This window comes from Chiloscyllium punctatum, chromosome 14 (genome assembly GCF_047496795.1).
Source record: "Chiloscyllium punctatum isolate Juve2018m chromosome 14, sChiPun1.3, whole genome shotgun sequence".
In the NCBI taxonomy this organism is placed as follows: domain Eukaryota; kingdom Metazoa; phylum Chordata; class Chondrichthyes; order Orectolobiformes; family Hemiscylliidae; genus Chiloscyllium; species Chiloscyllium punctatum.
Genome location: NC_092752.1, coordinates 14,960,248 through 14,985,439, shown reverse-complemented (window position 1 = coordinate 14,985,439; position 25,192 = coordinate 14,960,248). Strand labels below are relative to the sequence as shown.

Below are 25,192 nucleotides of genomic sequence, written 5' to 3'. Positions count from 1 at the left end.
GCCAGTTAGACATGTGGCCGGATACTGTTCTGAAACCCAGATAAGCGTTTTCAGCTGACCATGGATGGGCGATCAGTCCTGCCAAGCCAAACACTTTGCAGAGTTTTTGCAATTGTGTATAACCAGCCACACTTTCCGCCCATTCTTTTAACTTGAGGATACCTCGTGACTTAGTCTGTGGACACATACACCGTTGCCCTGCTCCTCACCAAACTGGGTCATTGTCTACATGAGCAACTTCTTTCAAAGTCAGGGGGCACTACAGGGTCGGGCATCAACAAAGCTGAACACAGAGAGTATAATTTCTGATTAAATTACAGCTCGAGATTAACACACAGTGAGTCACTGCAGCATACAACTCGACTGTACGTTGGTTCCTTGAGTAAGTCACTGATAAGGCAGAAAACAGAAACTGAAGTGTATAGTAGCATGTGGATACAGGTGTCAGAAGCTGGCAAATGGATGCAAGGAAACTTGGACAAGTCCAGGCACTCTGTCCAGTCAGTTCCTTATGAGATTTTATCCTGCCTTTGGTTTACCTACTGTCAATATATCAAACTACTCTGGAAAATAACTGCTCTGCAATGCTGTACTTTGAATTATTGCTCTGCTTTAAGCTGACAAGGCCAAATGCTACAGAATTCCTTCCCTTAGTTTCACTGTTTCTATGTATCTGTCTATTTACCTATCACTACAGCTTCCTATAAGATGCTCCTTAAAGTCTCAATGTCAATGGCAGTGTTTTGTCAATTGTTTATTGCCAAATACCTGTCCACACAGCTTGAGTATCAGCACAGGGGCTGTGAGGGGCAAAAAGGCTCGAAGACGTTTTTCCCGATTTATTTTTCCAGGAGAAGACCAAGCTAATAGTCATCCCAACAATAGCTTTGATGGCTTGGTGTCAATTCTAGCTAATTATGCTCCCATCAAAACACCTTGCAGACATTTTTCCATGTTAAAAAAAAGGTGCTATATAGATTAAATATGTTGTCCAGACTCATGGGGAATTGAAGGTTACAGGGCAAAAATAAAATGTTGGAAGAGTTTGAAATGGATCATACCAATCAAGTCTTTGTTCTGGAAACCTTGCTGCATTGTTCACCAAGCAATTCTTCCTACACTTCACACAGCCATAAAACGGCGTGCTTCTGGATCACGTTGCTTCTGGATTCCAGGTGCCTTAGCTCTGCCCAAATATTTTACTTACCGTTTTCCTCAATCATAGCAATCCCTTTCCTGAGTTTGGGCACTTCCAGCTCACCATGGCAATAATATTTTGTGGCAATTGGCTGTCGACCTTTGACTTGTTTTAGATACCAACTCGGCTGTCATGGGGCTGCACATGCTCGGTTTTGTTCCTGCCAGGGAAGCACTGATTGGTCCAGTTTGATTCTGTTTCTGCAGGTACACTTGTTCTGCTGAAACCTTGGAGGTCGAGTGAGCCAACAACCCATCACGTTACCAGTCTATTCTACAGTGTTAACAAAATCTTTGTTTCATTAAAAAAAAATGGTTTCCTAAAGACAAAACCCCATGGTTATTTTGATAACAGATTTCTGCAGATACTGTTCAAAATGCCATCTTTACGGAGGAACTTGTTGAAGCAAGGTAGTCAGTTTGAAAGCTCCTCCTCAACGTGGCACCAGATGACATTTGTTTTTCCACTCACTACTGATACATGGAGAACCGTAGGGCACTGAAGGTCACTGTGAATCTGCTTCTTCCCCTCAGCACACTCCACCCCTTCTCCCAGCTGCTGCAGAATAGGGCTGGGCTGTATATCCACAAACAAACTGATGCCATCCAATATCTCCATCTCATGACGATCATGTTACAGTGAGTGCCAGCTGCTAGACTAGGACTTTTCAGTACTGATAAAAATGCCAGGCACAAATTGGTACTGGGTCATTGTCCTTAACCTCTGTCAAGTGTGTGTCTTCAAGTTGTTTAGGGGTTTTCTTTGGCAACTTCCTCAAAAGGCATCTGCACATTTGCACTATCCAGGAAGGATATTGGTTAGGCCACTATTGGAATATTGCATTCAGTTCTGGTCTCCTTCCTATCGGAAGGATGTTGTGAAACTTGAAAGGGTTCAGAAAAGATTTACAAGGATGTGCCAGGGTTGGAGTATTTGAGCTACAGGGAGAGGCTGAATAGGCTATTTTCCCTGGAACTTTGGAGGCTGAGGGGTGACCTCATAGAGGATTATAAACTCATGAGGGGCATGGATAGGATAAATAAACAAGGTCATTTCCTTGGGGTGGGGGAGTCCAGAACTAGAGGGCTTACATTTAAGGTGAGAAGGGAAAGATATAAAAGGGACCTAAGCAGCAACTTTTTCACACAGAGGGTGATGAGTGTATGGAATGAGCTGCCAGAGGAAGTGGTGGAGGCTGGTACAATTGCAACATTTAAAAGGCAGCTGAATGGGTATATGAATAGGAAGGGTTTAGAGAGATATGGGTCAAGTGCTGGCAAATGGGACTAGATTAGGTTGGGTTATATAGGTCGGCTTGGATGAGTTGGACCGAAGGGTCTATTTCCATGCTGGACATCTCTATGATATATTAGTTGAGAGTTGAAACCTGGGGAACCGAGGACCAGTGAATGCAACAATGGCTTTTTCAATGGAATCAGATAAACAGTCTGAAGCATCGATGCATTGTTAAGAATTGTACTTTAATTTGAAGGGAGTTAACATTGTTAAGCGTCATTCAATTGATTGCCAAGTAGAAATAAACATCTGCGAATGACAACTGATGACATGCTACAATCTTGGCTGGTAATGCTTTCAGCAGTTGAATAGCTTGGTGTCACTTACTTTTAAGACTCACAGTAAGGAATCACTGTCTGGCTAGAGCTCCTTCCAGCTAGATCTTAGAAACAGGGAGAGAGAAGAAAGAAAAAGAATTCAGACATGCAAGGGCAGCAGAAGGGATGTGTGCCAATGAGTTGATGCACCTCATCAACAATCAATAATTATTGCTCGTGGCATTGATAGAATGTCTGTAAAGCTTAAATAAGTGATGAGCTGGTTTCTATTGATGATGACAAATATTGACTGAAACCAGATGGCACTGCGGCAGGGAACAAAGCACAGAAAATTAGGAACTAGCTCAGGCAGAGGGTTAGCACACTACCTTCTGACCTTTGGGATATGGGTTTGAGTTTAGGCCAGGCTTAGCAAGCAGATTATCCAACGGCTGAGATTAGTTTGCTTTAAAACTGCATTCCATCCCCATGCTGACCCGCATCACTTGTAGGACAGTCTCACTCAGAGGAGCCATGAATTGGAATGTAAAGTCTTCCTCCAAGTCAGGAGGGATCTCTTGCAGTTTTTGGAATGGGTCACGGAGCTGTGATGGTGCGAAAGGGAGCACTTCTCTATGTAGCCTGAGAGCTCAGAGTTCTGAATGCAATGGACAAACACATTTCATCTTCTCACCTCAAGAAAGGCAAAAAGAAAAGTGTCAAATAATGCTTGTGCCTTGAGCACAAGTTGCTGAAACATAGGTGTCCCAGCACTGACAAGCTTCAAAATCAACTGACATTTAGCAAAGTCATGTACAAAGCCTAACTGTGTCGCAGATTTAACATGTGAACATATTAATGGAGATCAAGTACTAAGTATTCTGGTCAGGAATCACATCCTTCATTATGACTATTTTAATAGGCAGATTACAAAGCAGAACATTGACTTGCAGCTCCGAGGGATGCCTCACATTTAGAGCTGTCTGCCTCAGTTCGTTGAGCTTGTCAAGTTGTCAGAAAGATAATACTGCGACACAGTACGGAACCATTTACAGTCTGGTGAACTAGAGGCAGCAGTAGAGTTAGGCCTGCACTGTTAAGAAGGGTTCACGAAACCCTTGACGTTGGGTGAGTGTGAGGTAGACACAATGGCAGCTGATTAGAATGCAAGTTTGTGATTTGGCCCATCACATGGTCCTCAGTGGGAACCCATTGGGGTATTGGAGTACATGTGGGAGTAGTAACTGAGCAGTAAATCTAAATAGGCCTCCTGCCTTCAGTCCTTGGGATCAAAGTTTTCTGCCTTCATCAGTTGGTACGGACCTCAAAATGTCATCTGTCATCTTCCTGCCCCATTAACCTGGGCAATGGAGTTAGCTCCATTTTGAAAGGGGCCTACCACCACATCATCTGATTGGGCAGTAAGTCACTTTAAATATGGCAAGGCTGGGGGTGTCCACAGCTTTAACTGGATCCAATTTTAATTTGAGGCAGAATGTGACTGAATTCTGCACAGCAAATATTCTCAATAGTTCCGCTGGTAACACAACTGTAAAGATCTAAAAGATGGGTCCCAAATTAGTTTTTTGTGGGTGCTAGAGAGGTTCCACCACTCTCCATAACCTGTCATGTGGACGGCAGGCAGATCTGACCTGATTTTGAGACTCTAATCTTCCTTTGCCCCTTTGACAAATTTAATCGAAAGAGCTTCAGAAGGTGGAGCATGGGGAAAATGGGGATCCTCTTGCAAATTGGCAAACTTCGACAGCGCAGCAGATTTAAATCTTAAATAAGTGATGAGATCATTTTATGGATGATGACGAGTATTGACTGAAACCAGATAGCACTGAGCAGAAACCGAAAGCCACCAAGTTATTTGAGCAACAGAAACGGGCCTGAATTCAGCCTGGACCAATGGGATGGTAGTCTGTTATCTGATGGTAAATTTGCTTTAGCGCTGCATTCCTGCCACGTGCTAATCTGCATTACCCATACAGCAGCCTTCTTTAGGGAAGCTACATGCTGTAAAATGTCATTCTAAGTCATGAGAAATCTCTTGAGGTTTTTGGAGTGAGTTATGGTGCTGGGATAGAGCTCTCGTCTCCATGCTTGAAAGAGTTCAGTACAGATGAGATTATCTGCTCCCTCCTCAACCATTCACCAATTTATTATCATTTACAGGCTTCAAGACTGGTAAAAATATTCAAAGGAATTATGAACCACTTGAAAGCTGAAAATGGTGTGTGGTTTTTGGAAAAGCAACACTTGTATGATATAATCTGTACGTTCGTGATGTGTTAACCTTTGTAACATTTACCATGAAGTCTGTATTCTTATTGAGACAGATGTCTTCAAGTTTATTAATAGCACTATTTGTACTGCTATAAGATCTCAGACTGACATATAGTCTGGGCTCTGTGCTTAAGTGACTACATAGAGCAGTTAACACAGTAACTGCAAGCAAGCCATTACTATAACTGCTGTCAGTGCTGTGGAAAGTGAGGTGGCTAAGTTTATATTGAATCATCACATGTTCTGCTGTTATTTAACCATCTTAAAGTTGCACTGTCAAGTTACTCTGTGAGCTATCCCAAAAATACAATAAGGATTTAGGGAGAGGGGTGGCTTGGGTTATGCTTCGTGTCTCAGGCAGCAATAATCAAAGATTCCACCATTAAGCTCCCAAAGGATATTAAGAGATTGCTCCCGCAAGGACATTGCCAACATCTGAACTGCAGCATGACCTAAATAAAACACATATCTCTTTTGTTGTCAGTAACAGGTAGAAGAACTTCATCATCTAATGTTCCTGCAAACTATAAATTCTAGCCCCTCAGATTCATATCTGAAGAAGGGCGAATTTGGATTATTGCATTATATGACAGATAATAGCCAAGTTGCTGCCAATTCTACCCTGCTCACATTTTACTTTCATGGACACCTAAAAATCTTTTCTTTCAGAATATAGGAGATCTTTATGAAGAGAAGGGTGTGGAATGATTCCAGATAAATATTGGGAGGTTCGCTGGTTACTTGTCCTGTATCCTAAATAATGATATCTTCACAATAAGGAAGGAAATATGCTGTATTCAGGCTCATTATTCACACTTAGGGGATAGCTTGCATCAAGGTGCTGTGTAATATTCACTGCCATTCTGTCTGGATCTTTGTGAAAACATGCCAGTATTAGTAAGTCATGGTAATTTGTTTCCTCCTTAGATCTTTGCCCATGTCAACGACCATTGGGAAACAAACGGAATTGACCCAATTCCTCCATTAATTAAAAAAAATTGGAGCAACTTACAGCAGAGATGGAGGCCAATCAGCCCATTCTGCCTCTGCTGGTTCTTTGAAAGTGTAACTGTGTCTCAGCCCACAACCTGCCTTTTGTCTATAAGTGCCTCACTGTCAAGAGCCTGTTTATTGACTCACTGTCAAGAGCCTGTTTATTGACGTCGCAGTCAGCTCCCAGCACCTTTTCAGATAAAGCATTCCAAATACTGATACCTCGGAGTACAAAAAAAGTCTCATCATTTGCCAATTAATCTAAGTCCTCTGATTATTGACCCACAAGCTAGAGAGAATAATTTATCTTAATCTACACAATCAAACTGCTTATCGTCCTCTAAATCACTAGAACACTATCTTTCAGGGTTTCTCTGTTCCAAGGAGAACAGTCCTAACTCTTCTAATCTCGTATCATTAAAGCTGAACTACAAATAGACACAAGATCAGTGCAGTACCACAGGTGAGGTTATACTTGCACTGTTTTATTCAGATGCGCTAATTCTAACTGAAAAAAAACCTCTCAATTTCCACTCACACAATACACATATAAAGTACATTTACGTACTAAACGTCCATAACTATCCCACCCCTAACGTACTAAAGCAACAATAAGAACTCCACTTCTCTCACCCCACTATATGCTTTGCTTTGGATCTTACCAACAAGAGAAATTTGCAAGCCTATGCCACATGATTATATGTGTTCATATACTCAGTGATGTTAGTTACTTTTTTAAAAATTGAATTATAGAATCTCTACAGTGCAGAAGCAGGTCATTTGGCCCATTGAGTCCATACCAACCCTCCAAAGAGCATCCCACCCAGACAAACCCTCCTCCTGCATATCCCATGTCCAATCTACCTAACCCACACATTTCTGGATACTATGGGCAATTTAGCATGGCCAATCCACCTAACCTGCACATCATTGGACTGTGGGAGGAAATTGGAGCACTTGGAAGAAACCCCCACAGACACAGGAAGAGTGTGCAAAGTCCACACAGTTGCTCAAGGATGGGATTGAACCCAGGTCCCCAGTGCTGTGAGGCAGCAATGCCATCCCTAGACTAGACTAGAATTGCAATTAGACATTACTGCATTGTTATCTAGCATCAGACAACATTGTATTTAATCACACAATCTCCATATTCCAAGAGAGATCAAAATGGTGGAACTCGAAGACAGAGACCAGATTGTTTCATTTTCTGTACGGATGGGTCAAACTACAGTGACTTGGAGAACTGAGGATTATCTGCTCAAGCAACCATGCAACTGATGAAGGGAATGGCTAAAGTCAGTAGTTTCATTGCATCAAAGCAATAAGTTACAGTAATAACCAAATGACTAATCCCAATGAAACAATTGTGTGTCTTAAGCATGGTTGCAAGGCTATGGCAAGGTTCAAATACTACACTGTTTAAAATTAGGTTTTCAATTGCAATTAAACATTTCTCTTGAGTGAGACAGAACAAAAAAATGAGAAGGCAGAATTGAAATGTACCCTTCACACTCCCTACAGGAGGATGGCAGTAGAAAATGAGCAACTACAAACATATTCTCACCCTAAAAGGTTCACGTGTATTGAAGTTTCATACCATATCATGTTGGTCATTCATTCTCTCGATATCAGCAGTATCAGCAGTAAGACCAGCATATTACTGACATTACTTGTTCTGTAGAAGGTTCACTAGACCCAAAGTGTTAACTTTGATTTCTCTTCACTGATGCTGCAAGACCTGCCAAGCTTTTCCAGCAACTTCTGTCTTTGTCTCTGATTTACAGCACCCGCAGTGCTTTCAGTTTTTATATTACTGGCATTCTCAGTTGCCTTGCAAAGGTGACGGTGGGTCTGCACCTTGACTCTTGCTGGCCTTTCTCACGCTTTATTCCAACTAATTGGATTGCTGGACCACTTCAGTGAGTAATTAAGATTCAGTCACCATGATGTAGACTGGATTCCCACAGACCATGGCAGCTGGACATGAGTATGGTATTTTACATGAGTCTGGCAGTGTTATGGTTACTTTGGCTGAAACCAGGTTTTTGTTTTAGGTCTTTTTTGGAATTTGACTTCTAATTCTCAAGCTGTTACAGTGGGATTCTAACTCACCTTCTCCAATTAGTGCACTATACACTTTTCCATTGCAAATGTGAAATAATGAATAACCTACTCAAGGCCACTAATGGGACCTGATGCATTCCAGTCACTTTGGAGTTTGCATCAATTTGAGACAGGAGTTGTTGCAGGCACCATACAACATCAGGGAAAACAGTGTTGCTGTGGTAACATCACTGGACAGTAATCTAGAACCTCACATCAATATTCTGGGGCATCATGGCAGATGGTGTAATTTGAATCCAATGAAAATCCAGACTAAAAATCCAGCCTCAATGATGATTCTGCAGCCACTGTCGATTGTTGCACAAAACCAAGTTGGCTCACTAATGTTCTTGAGGGAAGGAAATCTGCCATCCTTGCCTGGTCTGGCCTACGTATGACTCCAGACCCACAGCAATATGGTTGACCTTTAACTCTCTTCGAGGTAATTAATGTTGGGCAATAAATGCAGGCCCAGCCAGCAATGCCCACAAGCCCAAGGACAAATGCAAATAAAACGGACATGGATCAGTAGAAAATTCACTCTACTGGGGGTAAGAAACTAGTGAAGAAATGTAGTGGATGGGGAATGGGGGAAAGAGGTCAGAAAAATACAAACTTAATTCATTTGAAAAGACCCTTGACAATTTTTTTTGCACCAATTCCAAATTTTAAATCACTTTCAAATAAAAATCATAGAATGAACATTTAAAAATATATATATCAAATTCCACATTTTAAAAATCACAAATATTTGGAATTCTAAAAGGCCATAATTTAAAAACCATGAGTTAGCATTTTTAAAAATATTGGCTTATTTTTGAAAAAGGAAACGAAGAGGTTGACCTGTCTGTGCAAGGTTTGAGTGCAGACTTAGTTATAACTCAGATAGTAAAATAGATGATTTAGGGTGAATGCTCCCAATGCTATAATACTGCACATTGAAAACCCCCATTACAGCACCACCTATAGGTCTACAGGTATTGCACTGAATGTGGTGACCTACATATTATTTGTTAATACATGCCAGAATTACTTTCAAATTGTGAAAAGTAAATTAGAAAGCAAAGAGGCAGATTAGGTTTGAACTTGAGTTTCTTTGCATTCAGGCAAACAGCTGGGAAATGGCAAAAACTGAGGAACTACAGCGCCACTGTGGGTGGGAGTGTATAATGCAGCGTGACAAATTTGCATAGACTATTTCCAAAACAAATTGGGACTAAGGAGTTTCTAGTGAGAAAGACTGCTGGATGAAAGTGCTTTATGTTACAGATGATAAGAACAGAGAAATCAATTTGCTCTTCAAAGAAATATCATACCTTTAACTTCAATTCCTGTCCAGCAAAAGACCAGAGGTTTTCTAATGAGAAAATCCATTTCCTATATCATGCACAATTTAATATTTATACTTCAGATAACAATGGGAACAAAAGTGGACTTTCTCAAAAACAAAGCATCCTTTGACCATGCATGTTCAGATAATGTGTTTCACCCATAGATTTGCCTCAGCGCTCTTGATAATCATTGTTGGATGGCTTAGATTTTGTCTCTAATCAATGCCTTACCTCACTTTTCCAAAAGGAACTCTGCACTGACTGCTACCTCCTCTAGGGAGGAGCTCTGTGAAATAAAGATGCAGCCAAGCAGAGTGCAATTTTCTGATTTTCCATCACCTGCAGTTGTTGCTTATGGACTGTCAGTGCAAGTCTTCAGAGCTTTGAAGAACATCTGATCTTCAATCAGAGCACAGTGCCCTGTGTAAAGCCCACTGATACTCTCCTGGGTAAAATGATGGATGAAGTAATGACACAATAGGAATGATAGAAAAGCAGGTTAGCCTGTTGAAGACTATACTACAAGGTTTCCTTCACTGTTGTTGTGTGAGATGGACTGTCCAGCTGCAGAAGTGCTTATGCACAGAACATCACCATCTGGAAACATGCTCGAAGACGATTCTGCAATCAGTACTTTTCTGTCTATTTGTTTTAAAGATTGGGAACTCTGAGTCCATGAGTAGGATTTGCCTCTTCAGAGCAACCCTTCTCCAATTGGATTGTCCCAGACTTGGAAATCAATGGGTTCCTTCGATTGTCAATATATATCACCTAATGTACCCTTCCCCACCTCTGGGAGCAGTGACACATTGTTATACTTCACACAGAAATAGGCAGCATGTTCAGCACCATAATTTCCATTTATTTACGAAGGGTGTGGGGAGTAACCAGAAAAAAAATCAATTGTTAATCCAAAAAATTAATTTCTCCCCCTCCCTCCTCCAACCCTAACGTCCTTATCCACATTGCTCTGATAGTTCTGAAAGATTGTTAAAGGACTATTCCTACTGCTGAATGGCATGTCAGCCTATACAGTCTGGGTCATTAGAGTATGCAAGTGTCAGAAAACAAAAAGGCTTGTATTTGTGAAGTGCCTTCCACAACCAAGAGACATCTCCAGGTTATAGTCCAACAGGTTTAATTGGAAGCACACTAGCTTTTGGAGTGCTGCTCCTTCATCAGGCGGTTGTGCCTAATGAACCACCTGATGAAGGAGCAGCACTCCGAAAGCTAGCGTGCTTCCAATTAAACCCGTTGGACTATAACCAGGTGTTATATGATTTTTAACTTTGTACACCCCAGTTAAACACTGGCATCTCCAAATCAAGAGACATCTCAAATGCTTCACAATACTTTGTGATGTGCAGTCCCTGTTGGAATGGATGAAATTTCACAGCCTAGCTCCCGCAAACAACATTGTGAAATTAACCTGCCCGTGTGATGTTGGTTAAGGGTTAAGTATTGTCATGGGGCCTTAAGGATCCTGCGACACTATGTGAACGGGTGAATGTAGTCTCAGTTTAACACCTTGTCCACTCCCTGAGTACTGCACTCAGGTGTTAAACTTGCAATTTGTGCTCAACGCCTGCACTGGGAGTTGAACAGACAACCCTCTGGCTCCACACAAGAGTGCTCCCAGTGGAGGAGCAGACAGCTCACTGGAAAGCTGCACTCAGACACCTTTCAGCAGAAAACAGTCCTACCCAGGAGTGGAAATCCTGACAGCCACAGGCGGAGAAGCCAGTTATAGTGGCCCTGTTGCTGAAGTCAGAACTCATGAGGCTCGAGAAAATTAATTGGAAAGCAAACAGAACTTACAAAACGGTGTAATCTGTCTGAATAGCTATTATGTAAACTCTTAATTTTATTTACAGGATTTATTCTGTTTCTGTCATGCAGAGAAATTGGTAATTAGTATTTGTTTCTTTTCCATAAGAATTAGAACGGCTCAGCCAGATTAGGTTTTAGAATACAAGGGGAGTTTCTGAAGCATACTGAACGCAACTACTGTCAAGGTTTAACATCTCGGGATGCTAATCTGCTCTGGATGTGGCTGTTCTTTTATTAAGAGATAAAATCTGTTCTCAAGCCACTAGAGCTGCCCACTATTCAAGGCACTCCAATATCTCATCGACCTACTTGATCCTAAGCAGAGCTCTGACTCCATATCATCACAAAGCCTGTCAACCATAATGCAGGAGTATGATGGAAGATTCCCTGTTTTTCTGGATGACTGTAGCTCCAACAACGTTCAAGAAGCTTGACACAATAGTAGCCCATTGGATTGGCACTCCATCCAGAGACAGAGACATTCACTCCCTCCACCAACAATACTTAGTAGGAGCAGGTGTACAATCTACAAGATGCACGACAGAAATTCATCAATGTTCCTTTGAGACCTATGACCTCTATTGCCTAGAAGAATGCAGGCTGCAACTGCATGGGAACACCACTGGGTTCCCATCCAAGCGACGCACCATCCTGACACAGGATGACATAGAACATAGAACATAGAACATAGAACATAGAACAATACAGCACAGAACAGGCCCTTCAGCCCACGATGTTGTGCCGAACTTCTAACCTAGATTAAGCACCTATCCATGTACCTATCCAAATGCCGCTTAAAGGTCGCCAATGATTCTGACTCTACCACTCCCACGGGCAGCGCATTCCATGCCCCCACCACTCTCTGGGTAAAGAACCCACCCCTGACATCTCCCCTATACCTTCCACCCTTCACCTTAAATTTATGTCCCCTTGTAATACTCTGTTGTACCCGGGGAAAAAGTTTCTGACTGTCTACTCTATCTATTCCTCTGATCATCTTATAAACCTCTATCAAGTCACCCCTCATCCTTCGCCGTTCCAATGAGAAAAGGCCGAGAACTCTCAACCTATCCTCGTACAACCTACTCTCCATTCCAGGCAACATCCTGGTAAATCTTCTCTGCACCCTCTCCAAAGCTTCCACATCTTTCCTAAAGTGAGGCGACCAGAACTGCACACAGTACTCCAACTGTGGCCTAACCAAAGTCCTGTACAGCTGCAACATCACTTCACGACTCTTGAATTCAATCCCTCTGCTAATGAATGATAATACTCCATAGGCCTTCTTACAAACTCTATCCACCTGAGTGGCAACCTTCAAAGATCTATGTACATAGACCCCAAGATCCCTCTGTTCCTCCACCTGACTAAGAACCCTACCATTAACCCTGTATTCCGCATTCTTATTTGTTCTTCCAAAATGGACAACCTCACACTTGGCAGGGTTGAACTCCATCTGCCACTCCTCAGCCCAGCTCTGCATCATATCTAAGTCCCTCTGCAGCCGACAACAGCCCTCCTCACTGTCCACAACTCCACCTATCTTCGTATCATCTGCAAATTTACTGACCCACCCTTCGACTCCCTCATCTAAGTCATTAATAAAAATTACAAACAGCAGAGGACCCAGAACTGATCCCTGTGGAACTCCACTTGTAACTGGGCTCCAGGCTGAATATTTACCATCTACCACCACTCTCTGCCTTCGACCGGTTAGCCAGTTTTCTATCCAATTGGCCAAATTTCCCTCTATCCCATGCCTCCTGACAAAGACATCACTGCTCCTTCACTGTGGCTGCTCCAAATCCCAAAATCCCTTTCCTAAAAGCACTACGGATGTCCCTATCATGACAAGGTCAGCAGCGTTTCATGCAGCTGGCTAACCATCACTTTCTCAATGGCAATTAAATGATGGCCAAACCAATGTTGCCCAGGAATGAATGAATAAAAAAAACACACACAGTTGCCAAAACAATCTTGCCTTCTTTGAAAAGAAAATTCCCTGTTGAAGCACAGTGATTTCTGCATGGCAGGGCAAATCTCCCACTTCAGTATTCACTGCAGCTGCTGAAGTTTAAACACTTGAAATGTGTTTTTAGACTTGTAACATTACAAAGACATGCCTGCTGGCAGATGTAGCAGTAATGAGTTGAATACGTGTCCTTGTCTGTGCCTTTCCTTTGACAAGTCACAAGAAATTGTACACTTGAAATAAGAGAGGAACTGCAAGATCAGGTCTATGAAACGTGATTTCTTTCTAACTCATCTGGTCAGTCAGGTATCAGAGGGGTTGTTAATATTCAGAAGGAGTGCCAATCAGAGGCCTGCAGCTTGAAAAAAGCAGCAGACGTTATTGGAAAGCCAAGGACCCTTGACCCTTTCCAATGTCGTATCATTTAATAAGGTTTTTGTTTTCATAGTCAGAACACGACAGACAATGGCCTAATGGCATTATCGCGAGACTATTAATCCAGAAGGTTCTGTGGACTTAGGTGTGAATCTCACCATGACATGTGGAGGAGTTTAAATCCTTTTAAATGTATCTGGAATTAAGGCTTTATTGATGACCATAAAGCTCACCTGACTTACTAGTGCCTTTCAGGGAAGTCTGCCATCCTTACCCGGTCTAGCCTACATTTGACTCCAGAATTACTCCTAAAATTGGCTGCAAGTTGGGATGAAGACTGGCATAATGACGGGGGGGCTTTCAGAGGAGCTACTCACCTCTGTTCCTAATCCTGCCATCGATTCGATATTCTATACACCTCTGGAACTGTGATGGAATTTCCCAAACTCAGATAACAACTTGCATTGATTTAGTGCCTTTAACACAGTGAAAGGTCCCAGGCAAAGGTGATTCTGCAGACAGAAAGCCAAACCACGGAGCCTAGTGGAGGGAGAAGAGGAACCTCATTGGTGTCTCTCAGTCCATACTAGTTTTGTTGACTTGGCAAAGAAATGTGCAGTTGCAAAATGATTATGTCCTTTTGCACCCTGCAGCATCATGGTGATCAATACATTGACAACATTCCAATCATCACTTCGAAGAGTGATTATCGGATGTTACCTGGCTATACTATGGCAGAGATTGACACTGATGGTGCCGTTTTCATGTCAGCCTGTAGCTTATGAAATGAATGAGCAGCAAAGAATCAACAAAACCTCTGCTTACTTTTAAAAGCCGTTTAATGGAATGGTGATTGATCTTACATAAATAACGCCATGAAAAGGTCAGTCAACAACATATATTGACCTCCTCAAGAGCAAGTATTTGCATGCCAGTTGCACTTGCATTTAGATTGTGCCAATCCCAATATTAAACCACCTACAACACTTCACAAAGAGTTTTTACAAATGCAGGTAATCCAAATTCTGGTGGGAGAGACAGATTTTAAAGGGAGTAGAATGACAGAGAAGTTAGAGGAGAGAACTCCAGAGGTTTAGGGCTTATATAGCTCTATGTATGTTTTCCAAAGATGGAGCAACAAAGTCAGGGATATGAAAGATCCACACTGCAGGGACACAGAGATCATAGAGGATGGGAAGACTATTGGGGATTGAAGGTAGGAAAAGGAGATTTGAAAACAAGGATGAGACTATTAGCATGAAGGCATTATCAGACCAGCAATCAATTGCAGTCATAAATTCAGTTTAACACTTCTGTGACCAGGAGGTTGATTATAACAGACAGCAGACATTTAGTGCTCACAACCTGTGCAGTAAGGCAATGGCTTACATACGGTTCTAATCCAGTATAACCACTGGCAAAGAAAGTGGGAATGCAAAAAAAACATATTAATGAACACTATCCTGTTAATAAATAAGTAGTAACTGAAAGCATTTTACATTGCTGCATAAATGTTGGACATGGTAAGCAACACTGGTACCATGAGTGGTGTTGAAAGGACCGAAAAAGAGGTTTTAGCAGTTTCAAAGTTTCAATTGATCCAGCCACCATACAGTATCCAGTCAACAAAGCCAATTGGATTTGACCCATTCCAGACAAACTGATAGATTACAAGGCAGAGGGAAAAGTCATGGTCAAACAACATGATCAGGTTGGGCCTTGGGTCCTGGGCTGAATTCTGGTTACTGACACCCAAGAGCTGGAGACAGTGGAGAAAAGAGTCACCTGACTGATCCTCAGTCAGGAGACACCAGTGTTAATGGATGAGTTGTAGGGGGTTTTTCAGGCTGAGCAGCAAGCTTTCCCCAAGATATGAGGGTGATAATTTAGAAACAGGAATGGAAAAATAAATACAGAGTATTGCATTATAGTAAAGTTAAAAATCACACAACGCCAGGTTATAATGCAACAGGTTTATTTGGAGGCACTAGCTTTCGGAGCGATGCTCCTTCCTCAGTGATTGTCAGCTCCGAAAGCTAGAGCCTCCAAATAAACCTATTGGACTATAACCTGGTGTTGTGTGATTTTTAACTTTGTCCATCCCTGTCCAACACCGGCACCTCCAAAGCATTAAGGTAAGTTACTTCCACTAGGGTGGGGGATTTCAAGACTGGGGGCATATTTTTTAAGGTGTTGGGAGAAAGAGTTTAAAAAGACATGAGGGACATGTTTTAAAAAAAAACAGAGTGGTTTGTGTGTAGAATGAGCTTCCAAGGGAAGTGGTGGATGCGGGTACAGTTACAATGTTTAAAAGACATTTTAGATAAGTTCATGAATTAGAAACATTTGGAGAAATATGACCCAAGTGCAGGCAGGTGGGACTAGTTTAGTTTCGGATTATGGTCGGAATGGACTATTTGGACTGAAGGGTCTGTTTCCGTGGTATATGACTTTACATTGGTAGGAAAAGGGAACATAGATTCAAAAAGGCAAAGAACAAATTGAGGACCAATATCAGGACTGAATTCTACACACAGAGTAATCAACGCATGCAAGAATTTCTCAGATCGAGTAGAAGAAAGAAAAGTCCTGGAATTCTTTAAGGAATTGGATCCTACAATAGAATTGTGTTCTACTATAAAAGCTAGTTATGGCACAGAATGACAATCTTGTGATTTTATGAATAACAAATGCAAGAAAGGTAAAACACTACATTGAAGTAGTGTGCAGCACTAATCCCTGAAGCATCTAATTACTTGCACAGATGAAGTTTAATATTAATATTTCAACAATCTATGTGCAGCTCTGCAGGCACTAAATTTTTGGGGACAAGCAAGGTTCTGTTGCCACCAATCAAGATCCATTTTAAACAATCTCCTCAACTATTATGCTGTGGCAGAAAAATGTGATAGTGCTTTGTGTTAATGGGGGATACACAACCACCTAATCCAGATGGAACCAGTAAATTATTAATCCATTATCATTGTGAGTGTCAACACCACTGTAACAACAAATCCTAAGCAGTGTTCTAGGAACATTTTAACAGGGATTTTCAATACAGATCCAGAGGAGATTTTCCAGTTTCAGTCTAATGCGGCTTTCATGCAATCCTATGACATAACAATGAAATGTAAACTATTGCAGCATTTTCATTTGTTAACCACAATAACCTCTCTAGTCTGGAAACACTGGTTATTTGGAAATTCTTTGACTCATATAATGACCCTCAATGTCCTTGATGTCATTTCAGCCCAGTACTTTGGAAATGGAAACACGGAATGTATAATATTTGGATATGCTTTATAATGTTTTGTCATTGTTTTAATTCCAGGTATGTATTTATATCTCCAATGTTTTCCAGTTCAGATACATGGGTCTTAGGTCATCCTAGCTCTATTTTAGAAAACTCCAAAATCCAGAAAGAGCTCACCTTTGCTATTCCAACCTGCAAAGGTTAAACCATATAACATTAGCAACCGGGCGGCACCTGTTAAGGTTAGAAGTGTATCTACATTGAAAATATAGCTGTGATTCCAATTAAGTTACTTCAGTGGCTCAAGTGCCATTATCAACCATGTGGTAATTTTAGGATTCATAGAGTTTTTGCCCTGGCCTGGGGAAAAAAAAATCACTGGTTTAAAACTTCTCAGAGGGTGCTGGTGTTTATGGCCGTGTTAACTCTGCAATGACCTGCTCCCACTAGTTCACTCTCACATCCACAAGCAAACACATTCCAACAGCGAAATCATGTATGTCTACCAACTCAGTTGTTTATAGAGCGGATAATGGTAGAATTATGCATCTGTTCTCCTCTAATGCAAAAACAGCTTGCACTAAAGTGCCGTGTCGCCTCCAATACTCCCATACAGCATTTTTCAGATCATTATCACATTGCTGTTATGGGACCTTACTATACGCAAATTGGCTGACATGCTTCCCACAATACACCAGGGACTACACTTCAAAATGACTTAATTAGCTGTGAAGTGGATTATGATGCCCTCCTGTCATGAAAGCCACCGTATAAATGATCTTTCCTAATGTTCAGACCTCGCCAATATTCGGTTTCACATAGGATAAAGAGTTGAGGAGGAATTTCTTCACACAGTCAGTGGTGAGAATGTGGCACTCCCTTGTCATAGTGAGCCAGAGAACATTGATACATTTAAGGCAGAGCTTCCCAAGTTTGTTCCAGTTTGAGGCTTGGCAGTGTTCCAAGCTGTTTGAGTGGGAAGCCAGCCGTCCAGCTGTTGTAACTTGGTCAGAGCTCGATAGTGACCATTGCTGCCTCCACGCCTGAAACCTCAAACTTCAGCTCACGAGCCAACTTGGGGTCCTGATCCCCGCTTTCACTTAAGTGGATGACTGAACATCCTCGAAGAGAAGGTGAGCAGAAGGATATGTCACCTCTGCAGCAGAGTGGCAGGAGGGTTGTAAGCTTAAATTGTGGAACGTCGCATAGAAAGGATTTACAATGCAGAATCAAGCCAATGTAATTCTAGTTGAAGAAGTCAAGGGCACAGCCTCAGATTTGGGATGACACTTTAGATGGGATGAGAAGGGATTTCTTCAGCCTAGTTTGGAAAGGTGGGGGGGGGCGCGCGGTGGGGGGGAGGTCAGGTGGATAAATCTGTGGAACTCATTGCTGCAGAAGGCTCGAAAAGCCATGTCACTGAGTGTTTTTGGGCAGAGATGGATAGGTTCTTGATTCATGAGGGGATCAAGGCTAATGGGAAGAAGGAAGGAGAATGGCATTGAGAAACATATCAGCCATAATCGAGTACAGAGGAACCTTGATTATCTGACACTTGGTTAACCAGATTTCGGATTATCCAAACAAAATCGCAAGGTCTCGATGCTTGGCTAACTATGTTATCCGGTATTTGATTAACCAAACTAAATACTCCCTGCCTGTGTCCTTCAGATAGTCGAGGTTCCTCTGTAGTGGAGCAGACTCATTGGGCCAAATGGCTAGTTCTGCTCCCATATCACATGGTCTTATAGTCCTAATTCTATTTTCCTGAGTTGTACAGGTGTGTCACACAGAACTGAAAGGTGCACTGATGAAATTTTTCACATTGACCATAAACTGATCGACATGAACACGTGTTGATGCTCTAGTTTTATGTTTTATTACTGATTCACTAATAAAACAATACCAACCATGTTTCAAATCTCCAGGAAACCCATTCAGAACAAACCAATGAATAAGAAACACAAGCACAAGTAGGGTTGAGTTGCATAGGCCAGGTTATAAGGATCAGAGGTTACACAATACATTAGATTGCATTATTCCTGACAAGAAGAGGTATCACTTTGAAAAAAAAAATGTCTTTAGGATGAAGAAACATAGATTAGGTAAAGACAGCTTCAATATTGAAACTATAGATCACTACGAAGTGTAACATAAATGTGACTCCACTCTTAAAACTACTGAAAAGCTGACACTATAATCAAAGATGATTTGTGACAACAACAGAATTGGTAAAATAAGAAAACATTCTCACCAACTTGTTAAACAAAACTTTTTTTTGGAGTAATAGGTTATTTAGGAAGCAGTGATCTTAAAACTCCTCTTTCATAGTTTACTTCTAGATGTTATTGAAATTAAGATAAGATCGGTTTAGCAGGCTGCTAAATAATTTTGTAGACAATGAAATATATGACATTTACTCTAATACATGGATTGTAAAACATTGAGACTCCATTTTGAAGCGCAGTACTTATATTTGGCAGATGTTTAGCTTTTGATGTTTTGTATATTTTCGGTTGTAGATCTTACTAATGCCCCAGCAATCACAACTTCATAATTTTAATTTTCTTATTACGAAAGTTGAAATATTTCAAAATTGTCTCCCTGTTGTTTACTTGCATTCAACAAACCCATGCTTCCGATATGTTCAGGCTGTTTTTTTGGAGGAGCTAAAGAAACTACTGACGTGACACAACAACCTAAATCTATAACAACCGGAGTCAAAGCTTTCAATCACCATTAACTGGTACATTATCCATGGCAATGACAATCAGTTTGCAGTCTCCTCTCATATAGTGTAAACAAAGCTTTTCCTTTATAGGACCCCTACAGCATGGAAACAGGCCCTTTGGCCCAACAAGTTCACACTGACCCTCTGAAGAGTAACCCAACCAGGCCCATTCCCCCTATGCTATATTTACTCCTGACTAACCTATACGTCCCCAAACACTATTGGCAATTTAGCATGGCCAATTCACCTAATCTGCACATCTTTGGACTGTGGGAGGAAACCAGAGCACCCAAGGAAACTCACACAGACAGCAATTGAACCCAATCCCTGACACCGTGAGGCAGCAATGCTAACCACAGAGCCACCATTGGAGTTTCTTCCAAATTGTGCTGATGAGTGTAAAATGAAAGGATTCAACAAGCAATACTCAAGTTCTGTACTGCCAAGCAACATCTAGAATGCCATTTAATTGTACAATAACTTTTAAATCCCAAAGAGAACCCACTTATCAACTAGGTTGTGACATTCAGGCATAGGAGAAAAGATAGTTTTCAACTATCTGATTAAATATTTTAACTATTGACATGTAGTTATGCCAACAATAGATTAATTCCAATAGATGAAAAGACACAGAGTCAAGTCATCAGTTTTCATTGAAAGCCGAGGAGCTAACAATTATATCCACATTTCTGATGTCACAAAAACAAAGTTATCCAAAAGCGCTTCATTTGAAAGGGTAGACATTTCAAACAGTGACACATAGGTATACGTAATTGACATTCACAAACCACATTGCTGTGGATTCAATATTATGCAGATGTTATTTGTTTAAAAATAATAGGCATCAATCTGCAAATGAGTGCGCTAACTAGTTTCTTATGAATGTCACTAATTGAGGTTACTATCACTGTATTAGCTAATTATTCCTAGAAAGGTATTCATTAGTACGGCTAGTCACCAAATCTGATATGGCTGTAACCCACTTCCGAACTTTCTTGCTTGTGTATTATCTGCCTCACGTTTTGGCAAAGTTAAATCCAGGTCCCACCCTCTCAGGTGAGAGGCAGAAAGGGTCATGGGACAATTTACAAGAACAGCCAGGGAATTTTTCCTGGTCGTGTTGGCCAATTTTTTTTACTCAAACAACATCGGTGAGAGAGATTACCTGATCAGCATGTGCCATTATGAAAACTGTGGTAATCACCATACTGACTGAAATGGGGCTAGGAACATCATGAGGTCATGAAAGACTTTACAGATACAATTCCTCTCCTTTGACCAACCGACAACAGAGCATTTCGTTAAACTGACGATCCTCGTTGATGATAAATTGCAGCAACAAAACTGGAACATAAAACAATACGATTCACGCTGTCATCACAGTCTGTAATGCAGACCGTAATGTATCCTGGGATCATTTTGGATAGCAGCTCAGAGTTCACTGATAAAGAACTAGAGATGAGCCTATACTCTTCAAACTAAAGCAGCTTTCAATGCAACATTACAACAAAGCTGTTTAACATGGATCAGAAAGCTTTCAGCAGTTCATAAATCTCTGTGCTAATTTCTCTCATGCTCTCCTACCATGCCAATTCAATGAAAGTATTCTCTCAACATTCTAGCTTCACACCTTGACAGCACTGTGGACTCAAAGAAAACGACAAACGAACCACTATCTATTGATTGGCCACACATAGGTTTCCTGATTTTCTTCCTCCATTTATTCAAAGAACTCTTATAATTAATTGAAGATATTCAGTATATTCTCCAATGCTGGCTCTTCGAAAGAGCCATTGAATTAGTCCCATTCCCCTATTCTGTTCCAATAGCCTTTTACTCCCTCCATCTTTACGTATAAACCCAATTTTATCTTGAAAGTTACCACTGAACCTGCCAGACCACCATTCCAAACTTTGCCAGCTTACAGATTAACCACTAACTTGTGATTGGCAAATATTCTTTCCTTTCCTTTGATCTTGATCAGAGAAATTCACGCAACAGAAAGGGAGCCCCTGGATCTATTGAACTGGTTCCAGCAAAGAGGTCTCCCCTTAGCTCATTTTGTTGCCTGCTTTTTCCTCAATCTGCCCTTTCAGCAGATGCCAAAGGCTCTCAAAATCTGTCAGAACAGCCATCTACTTGTTATTCACCACCCAAGAAAGATTATTTTTTAAAAGCTCCTCTTAAAAAAAGTATTCCCTTTCTTCCGTTGACAAAAGCAGATCAATTTGGAAAAAGAAGTTGCCAAGTCAGGCTGGGCATTTGACCATTCTAGAGGTTCAACGCAACTTTCACTCGAATGACACTCTGGTGGTGCCCCAATGGGACAGAGACGAATGGTCAAGTTCCAGTGGCAGTAATTCTCAAGCTTCTCTCTGTAGGAACACAGCTTGGGTAGAGGGAGAGAGAGAGAGAGATGGCAGGTTCAGGAGGTGAGGATGAGAGGGGGTGGGTCAGGGTCCAGCAGAGGGAGCCCTCGCCACGCCTAAAGGCGCCTGACAGGGCACAGGGAGCCGCAGTCTCTGCAGGTACAAGCGCTGAGCACCGGCTCTGCTCAGGACGTAGCCCAGCGACGGGGGGACTAGCAGGTAACACTACTAGTAAGGTTCGAATCCCACACGCGCCCTAGACAACCCGTTTCCCCCCTTAGACCCTCCTTCTACAACACCAACAAATAGACTATCTCACACATATAAAACAGAAAGTCAACTTGACCATAATCTGAAGGAAATATGCCTTTGGTTCAATAACTCCGTGCCCAATCATAAAAGCGAACAAAATGAGACTTGTGCTTTGGGAAAAGTGTTGCCACTCAGCAGTAAATCGGAGCAACAAGTCTCGCGGATGTAACTTTCTCAATGACAACTCCGAATTCAGTAGTGGGGAGGTTGAAGAAAAAGTTTGATTCCTTTTACTTTGCTTTTTTTTTACCTGCAGTAGGTTCTTCTCCAACTTTCTCTCCCCTTCGGCCCTTTCTCCCTCTGCCTTTTCCTTTTCCCCTCTTATTCTTTCCGGGCATTTCTCTCTTCGGGGTTTTCCTGGTATTTTGAGTGTGTTGTCTTGGGAATGAGAGGGGTTTTATCGGACGGAGAATGTGCCTTCAGTCGAACGAGGAAAAAACTTCAGTCAGGTAAGTCCTGAGGCTGGAACTGGCTCCGATAGCGCGCTATCCCGAGTTCCTCACGGAATGTCCTTCTCTCTTCAACTTTGCTCTGCAGCCGGGCGCTCTGGATGAACTTTTTTTTCTCCCAAGTCTTGCAGTTTAAGCGGAGATGCCCCCGCCCACATAATCACTTGCCCCGCCCTCTCTTTGACACTCAAAGTTACTGACATTGGGTCCTCGTTTTTAATAAACCTTACGGAGATTGGGAAGAGGGCGTGCATCTGTAAACTCGCCCCTGTGTGTGTTTTCAAAAAAAATCATAGTTTCTTTCCAAATTTGAAAGATGTGCAGTGACTAATCAGTACTCGCCGCTTTGATTTCAACACAGACTCACCTTAATGTACCTTCAGGGCGAGAGTTCAGACTCACACGCACGAAGGCAGAAAAAGAAATCATATAAAACATAAAGATTAAAAAAGACAACTTCCAAATAAGGGTCACTCGACACAAAAGTTAACTCTCTCCACAGAGCTTCTCCAGCAATATCTCTCTTTGTTTCCGATTTACAGCATCCGCAGTTCTTTCGGTTTCTTTTGAGATACAAACTTCTTTCTTTATCTGTTGCTCCAGCCATGTTAATCCACGGCACTGTTAAGAATGGATGGGATAAATATTTTGCCCCACTCCCCACCCCACGAGACTTGTAGGTCTAACCCAGCCCTGAAACTCAAATCCCTTTCAGGTAATAAAAACAGAAAATGCTGGAAAAACTCAGCAGGTGTGGAGAGAAATCAGAGTTAAGGCTTCAGGTCCGGTGACCTTTTTTCAGAACAGGCTGTTGCACAGCATGTAACTGTAGGGGACACTGTAGCTATGTCTGGGTTCAAGTTCTTGGGAGTAATGGAGGATTTCTGCATGTTGGTCTGATTGCCAATCCTCTGGGGGAACCATACCTGTCTTAGGTAGAACCATACCTGTCTTAGGTATTTAAGCAGAGAACAGCAAATGTAAAGCTCGCTTCTCTTTCACATGTCAAAACGGGATTAAGGTTGCATTGGTTTTTGTTTTAGCGTTTATCGGGAGTGTTACTGGAAAAGGTGCATTGAAAACAGTGCAATTTTTTTTCTCCAAAAGTTGATTTTTCGTGTTATTCAACGTGGACATGACCAAGACCCCGCTTCCCTCGCTGGGGAAGTATAAACATGGACATAGCCACAGATTAATTTCCCCCAAAATAGCCCATTTCCCAACTAGAAAAAAAGTTCACGTCTGTGATTATACTGATGCCATGTGGGATGACATCACCAGTTCCTGCACTAGAAAGTACTTCAGCCCCCTGCTCCAAGCTTTAGTTGTTATTAGATAGTTTGGCATTGATGGAAAAAAACAGGAAAATTAGGGAGTTTTGATAAACTCTTCTGCCCACTCACTGGCTCAGATTCTTTCCGAAGCAAAAAGAAAACAACCCATCACATCATCAGATGACTCTTTTCCAGGTTCCCCTCGTGTTGATGCGAATGGAAAAAAAAACTGGGATATCCCTCGTTATACAGACAGTGGGGTTATTTCCAATGTTTGAGGAGGTGGGATGGCATGAATTGAATGGACCACCTTAAAACTTCCTGAGAGTCCCACCAATAGATAACTCACTTTCAATCTCTCCCTTAACCCAACGATTGAAACTGTCAGTTGTCTGAATTTATATATCCACATTTTGGTTGTTGCCCAATGCCTTATTGTCCTTGGCATGTCTTAACTGTTACAAGGGGAAATTCTAGCAAGGGAAACTCTCTGAAGTGTCTTCAAATATCAACAATTAAATAGAAAGTCCTATGCAGATCTTATTAAAATCCTTACACATTTCACACCAGTATTCCAGAAGGATGTGGACAGCCAGGCAGCCATTTTGCAAGAAGCCCTAATTTCCTGTGATATTACCTGAGTTTCTCCTTTGACTCATTTTTGCATGTTCCACCATCAAACTCATTTCATGTGTCTACATTTTTACAAACAACATTGAGAAGCTACCTTCAGGGCAGCTTTACACATGTTTCATAGACTCAACTGAAACCACAGGCCCAATAATTGTTCATTTTTTATTTGCTAATCTGAAGTTGAATCAAACACATTTATGGATCTCAGTTAGCCCCCTTTGGTATTGGTTACTGCCTTGGGCAATTTATCTAGATACTGTTCCTGCAAACTTCAAATGCCATTTACTCAATTATTCTTTCACCGTAAAGGATGTTGATCAACTTCATCAAGCTTTGACAGTTTTGGATTGGTAGATGGTGTTACAGCCATATACCATCCCTGCTGTTAGCCCTTCCCATTTAATCAGGGCTGGAAACCAGCATATGTACACACTGCTTTGTCTGCATCAGTGGCTGGGTTTTTTCATAACCAGCAAGTCATAGACTTGGATTTGCAACCAGACGCCTTCTTCTTCATTGAACTA

At 41.6% G+C, this 25,192-nt stretch overlaps 1 protein-coding gene across 3 annotated transcripts in view; it reads right to left on the bottom strand.

Moving 5' to 3' along the window:
• Nucleotides 1-25,192, bottom strand: part of nrg1 (neuregulin 1) — an 828,914-nt gene that overhangs the window by 177,499 nt on the left and 626,223 nt on the right. For 2 of the 3 annotated variants that reach the window (XM_072583930.1, XM_072583929.1), the window contains exon 1: nucleotides 22,563-22,848. The exons of the other annotated variant lie outside the window; for it this stretch is intronic. In XM_072583930.1, the coding sequence (XP_072440031.1) occupies nucleotides 22,563-22,650 (88 nt within the window). In that variant the 5' untranslated portion in view covers nucleotides 22,651-22,848. Of the gene's footprint in view, nucleotides 1-22,562; nucleotides 22,849-25,192 lie in introns of those variants that run through there. 3 annotated transcript variants of the gene reach the window in all.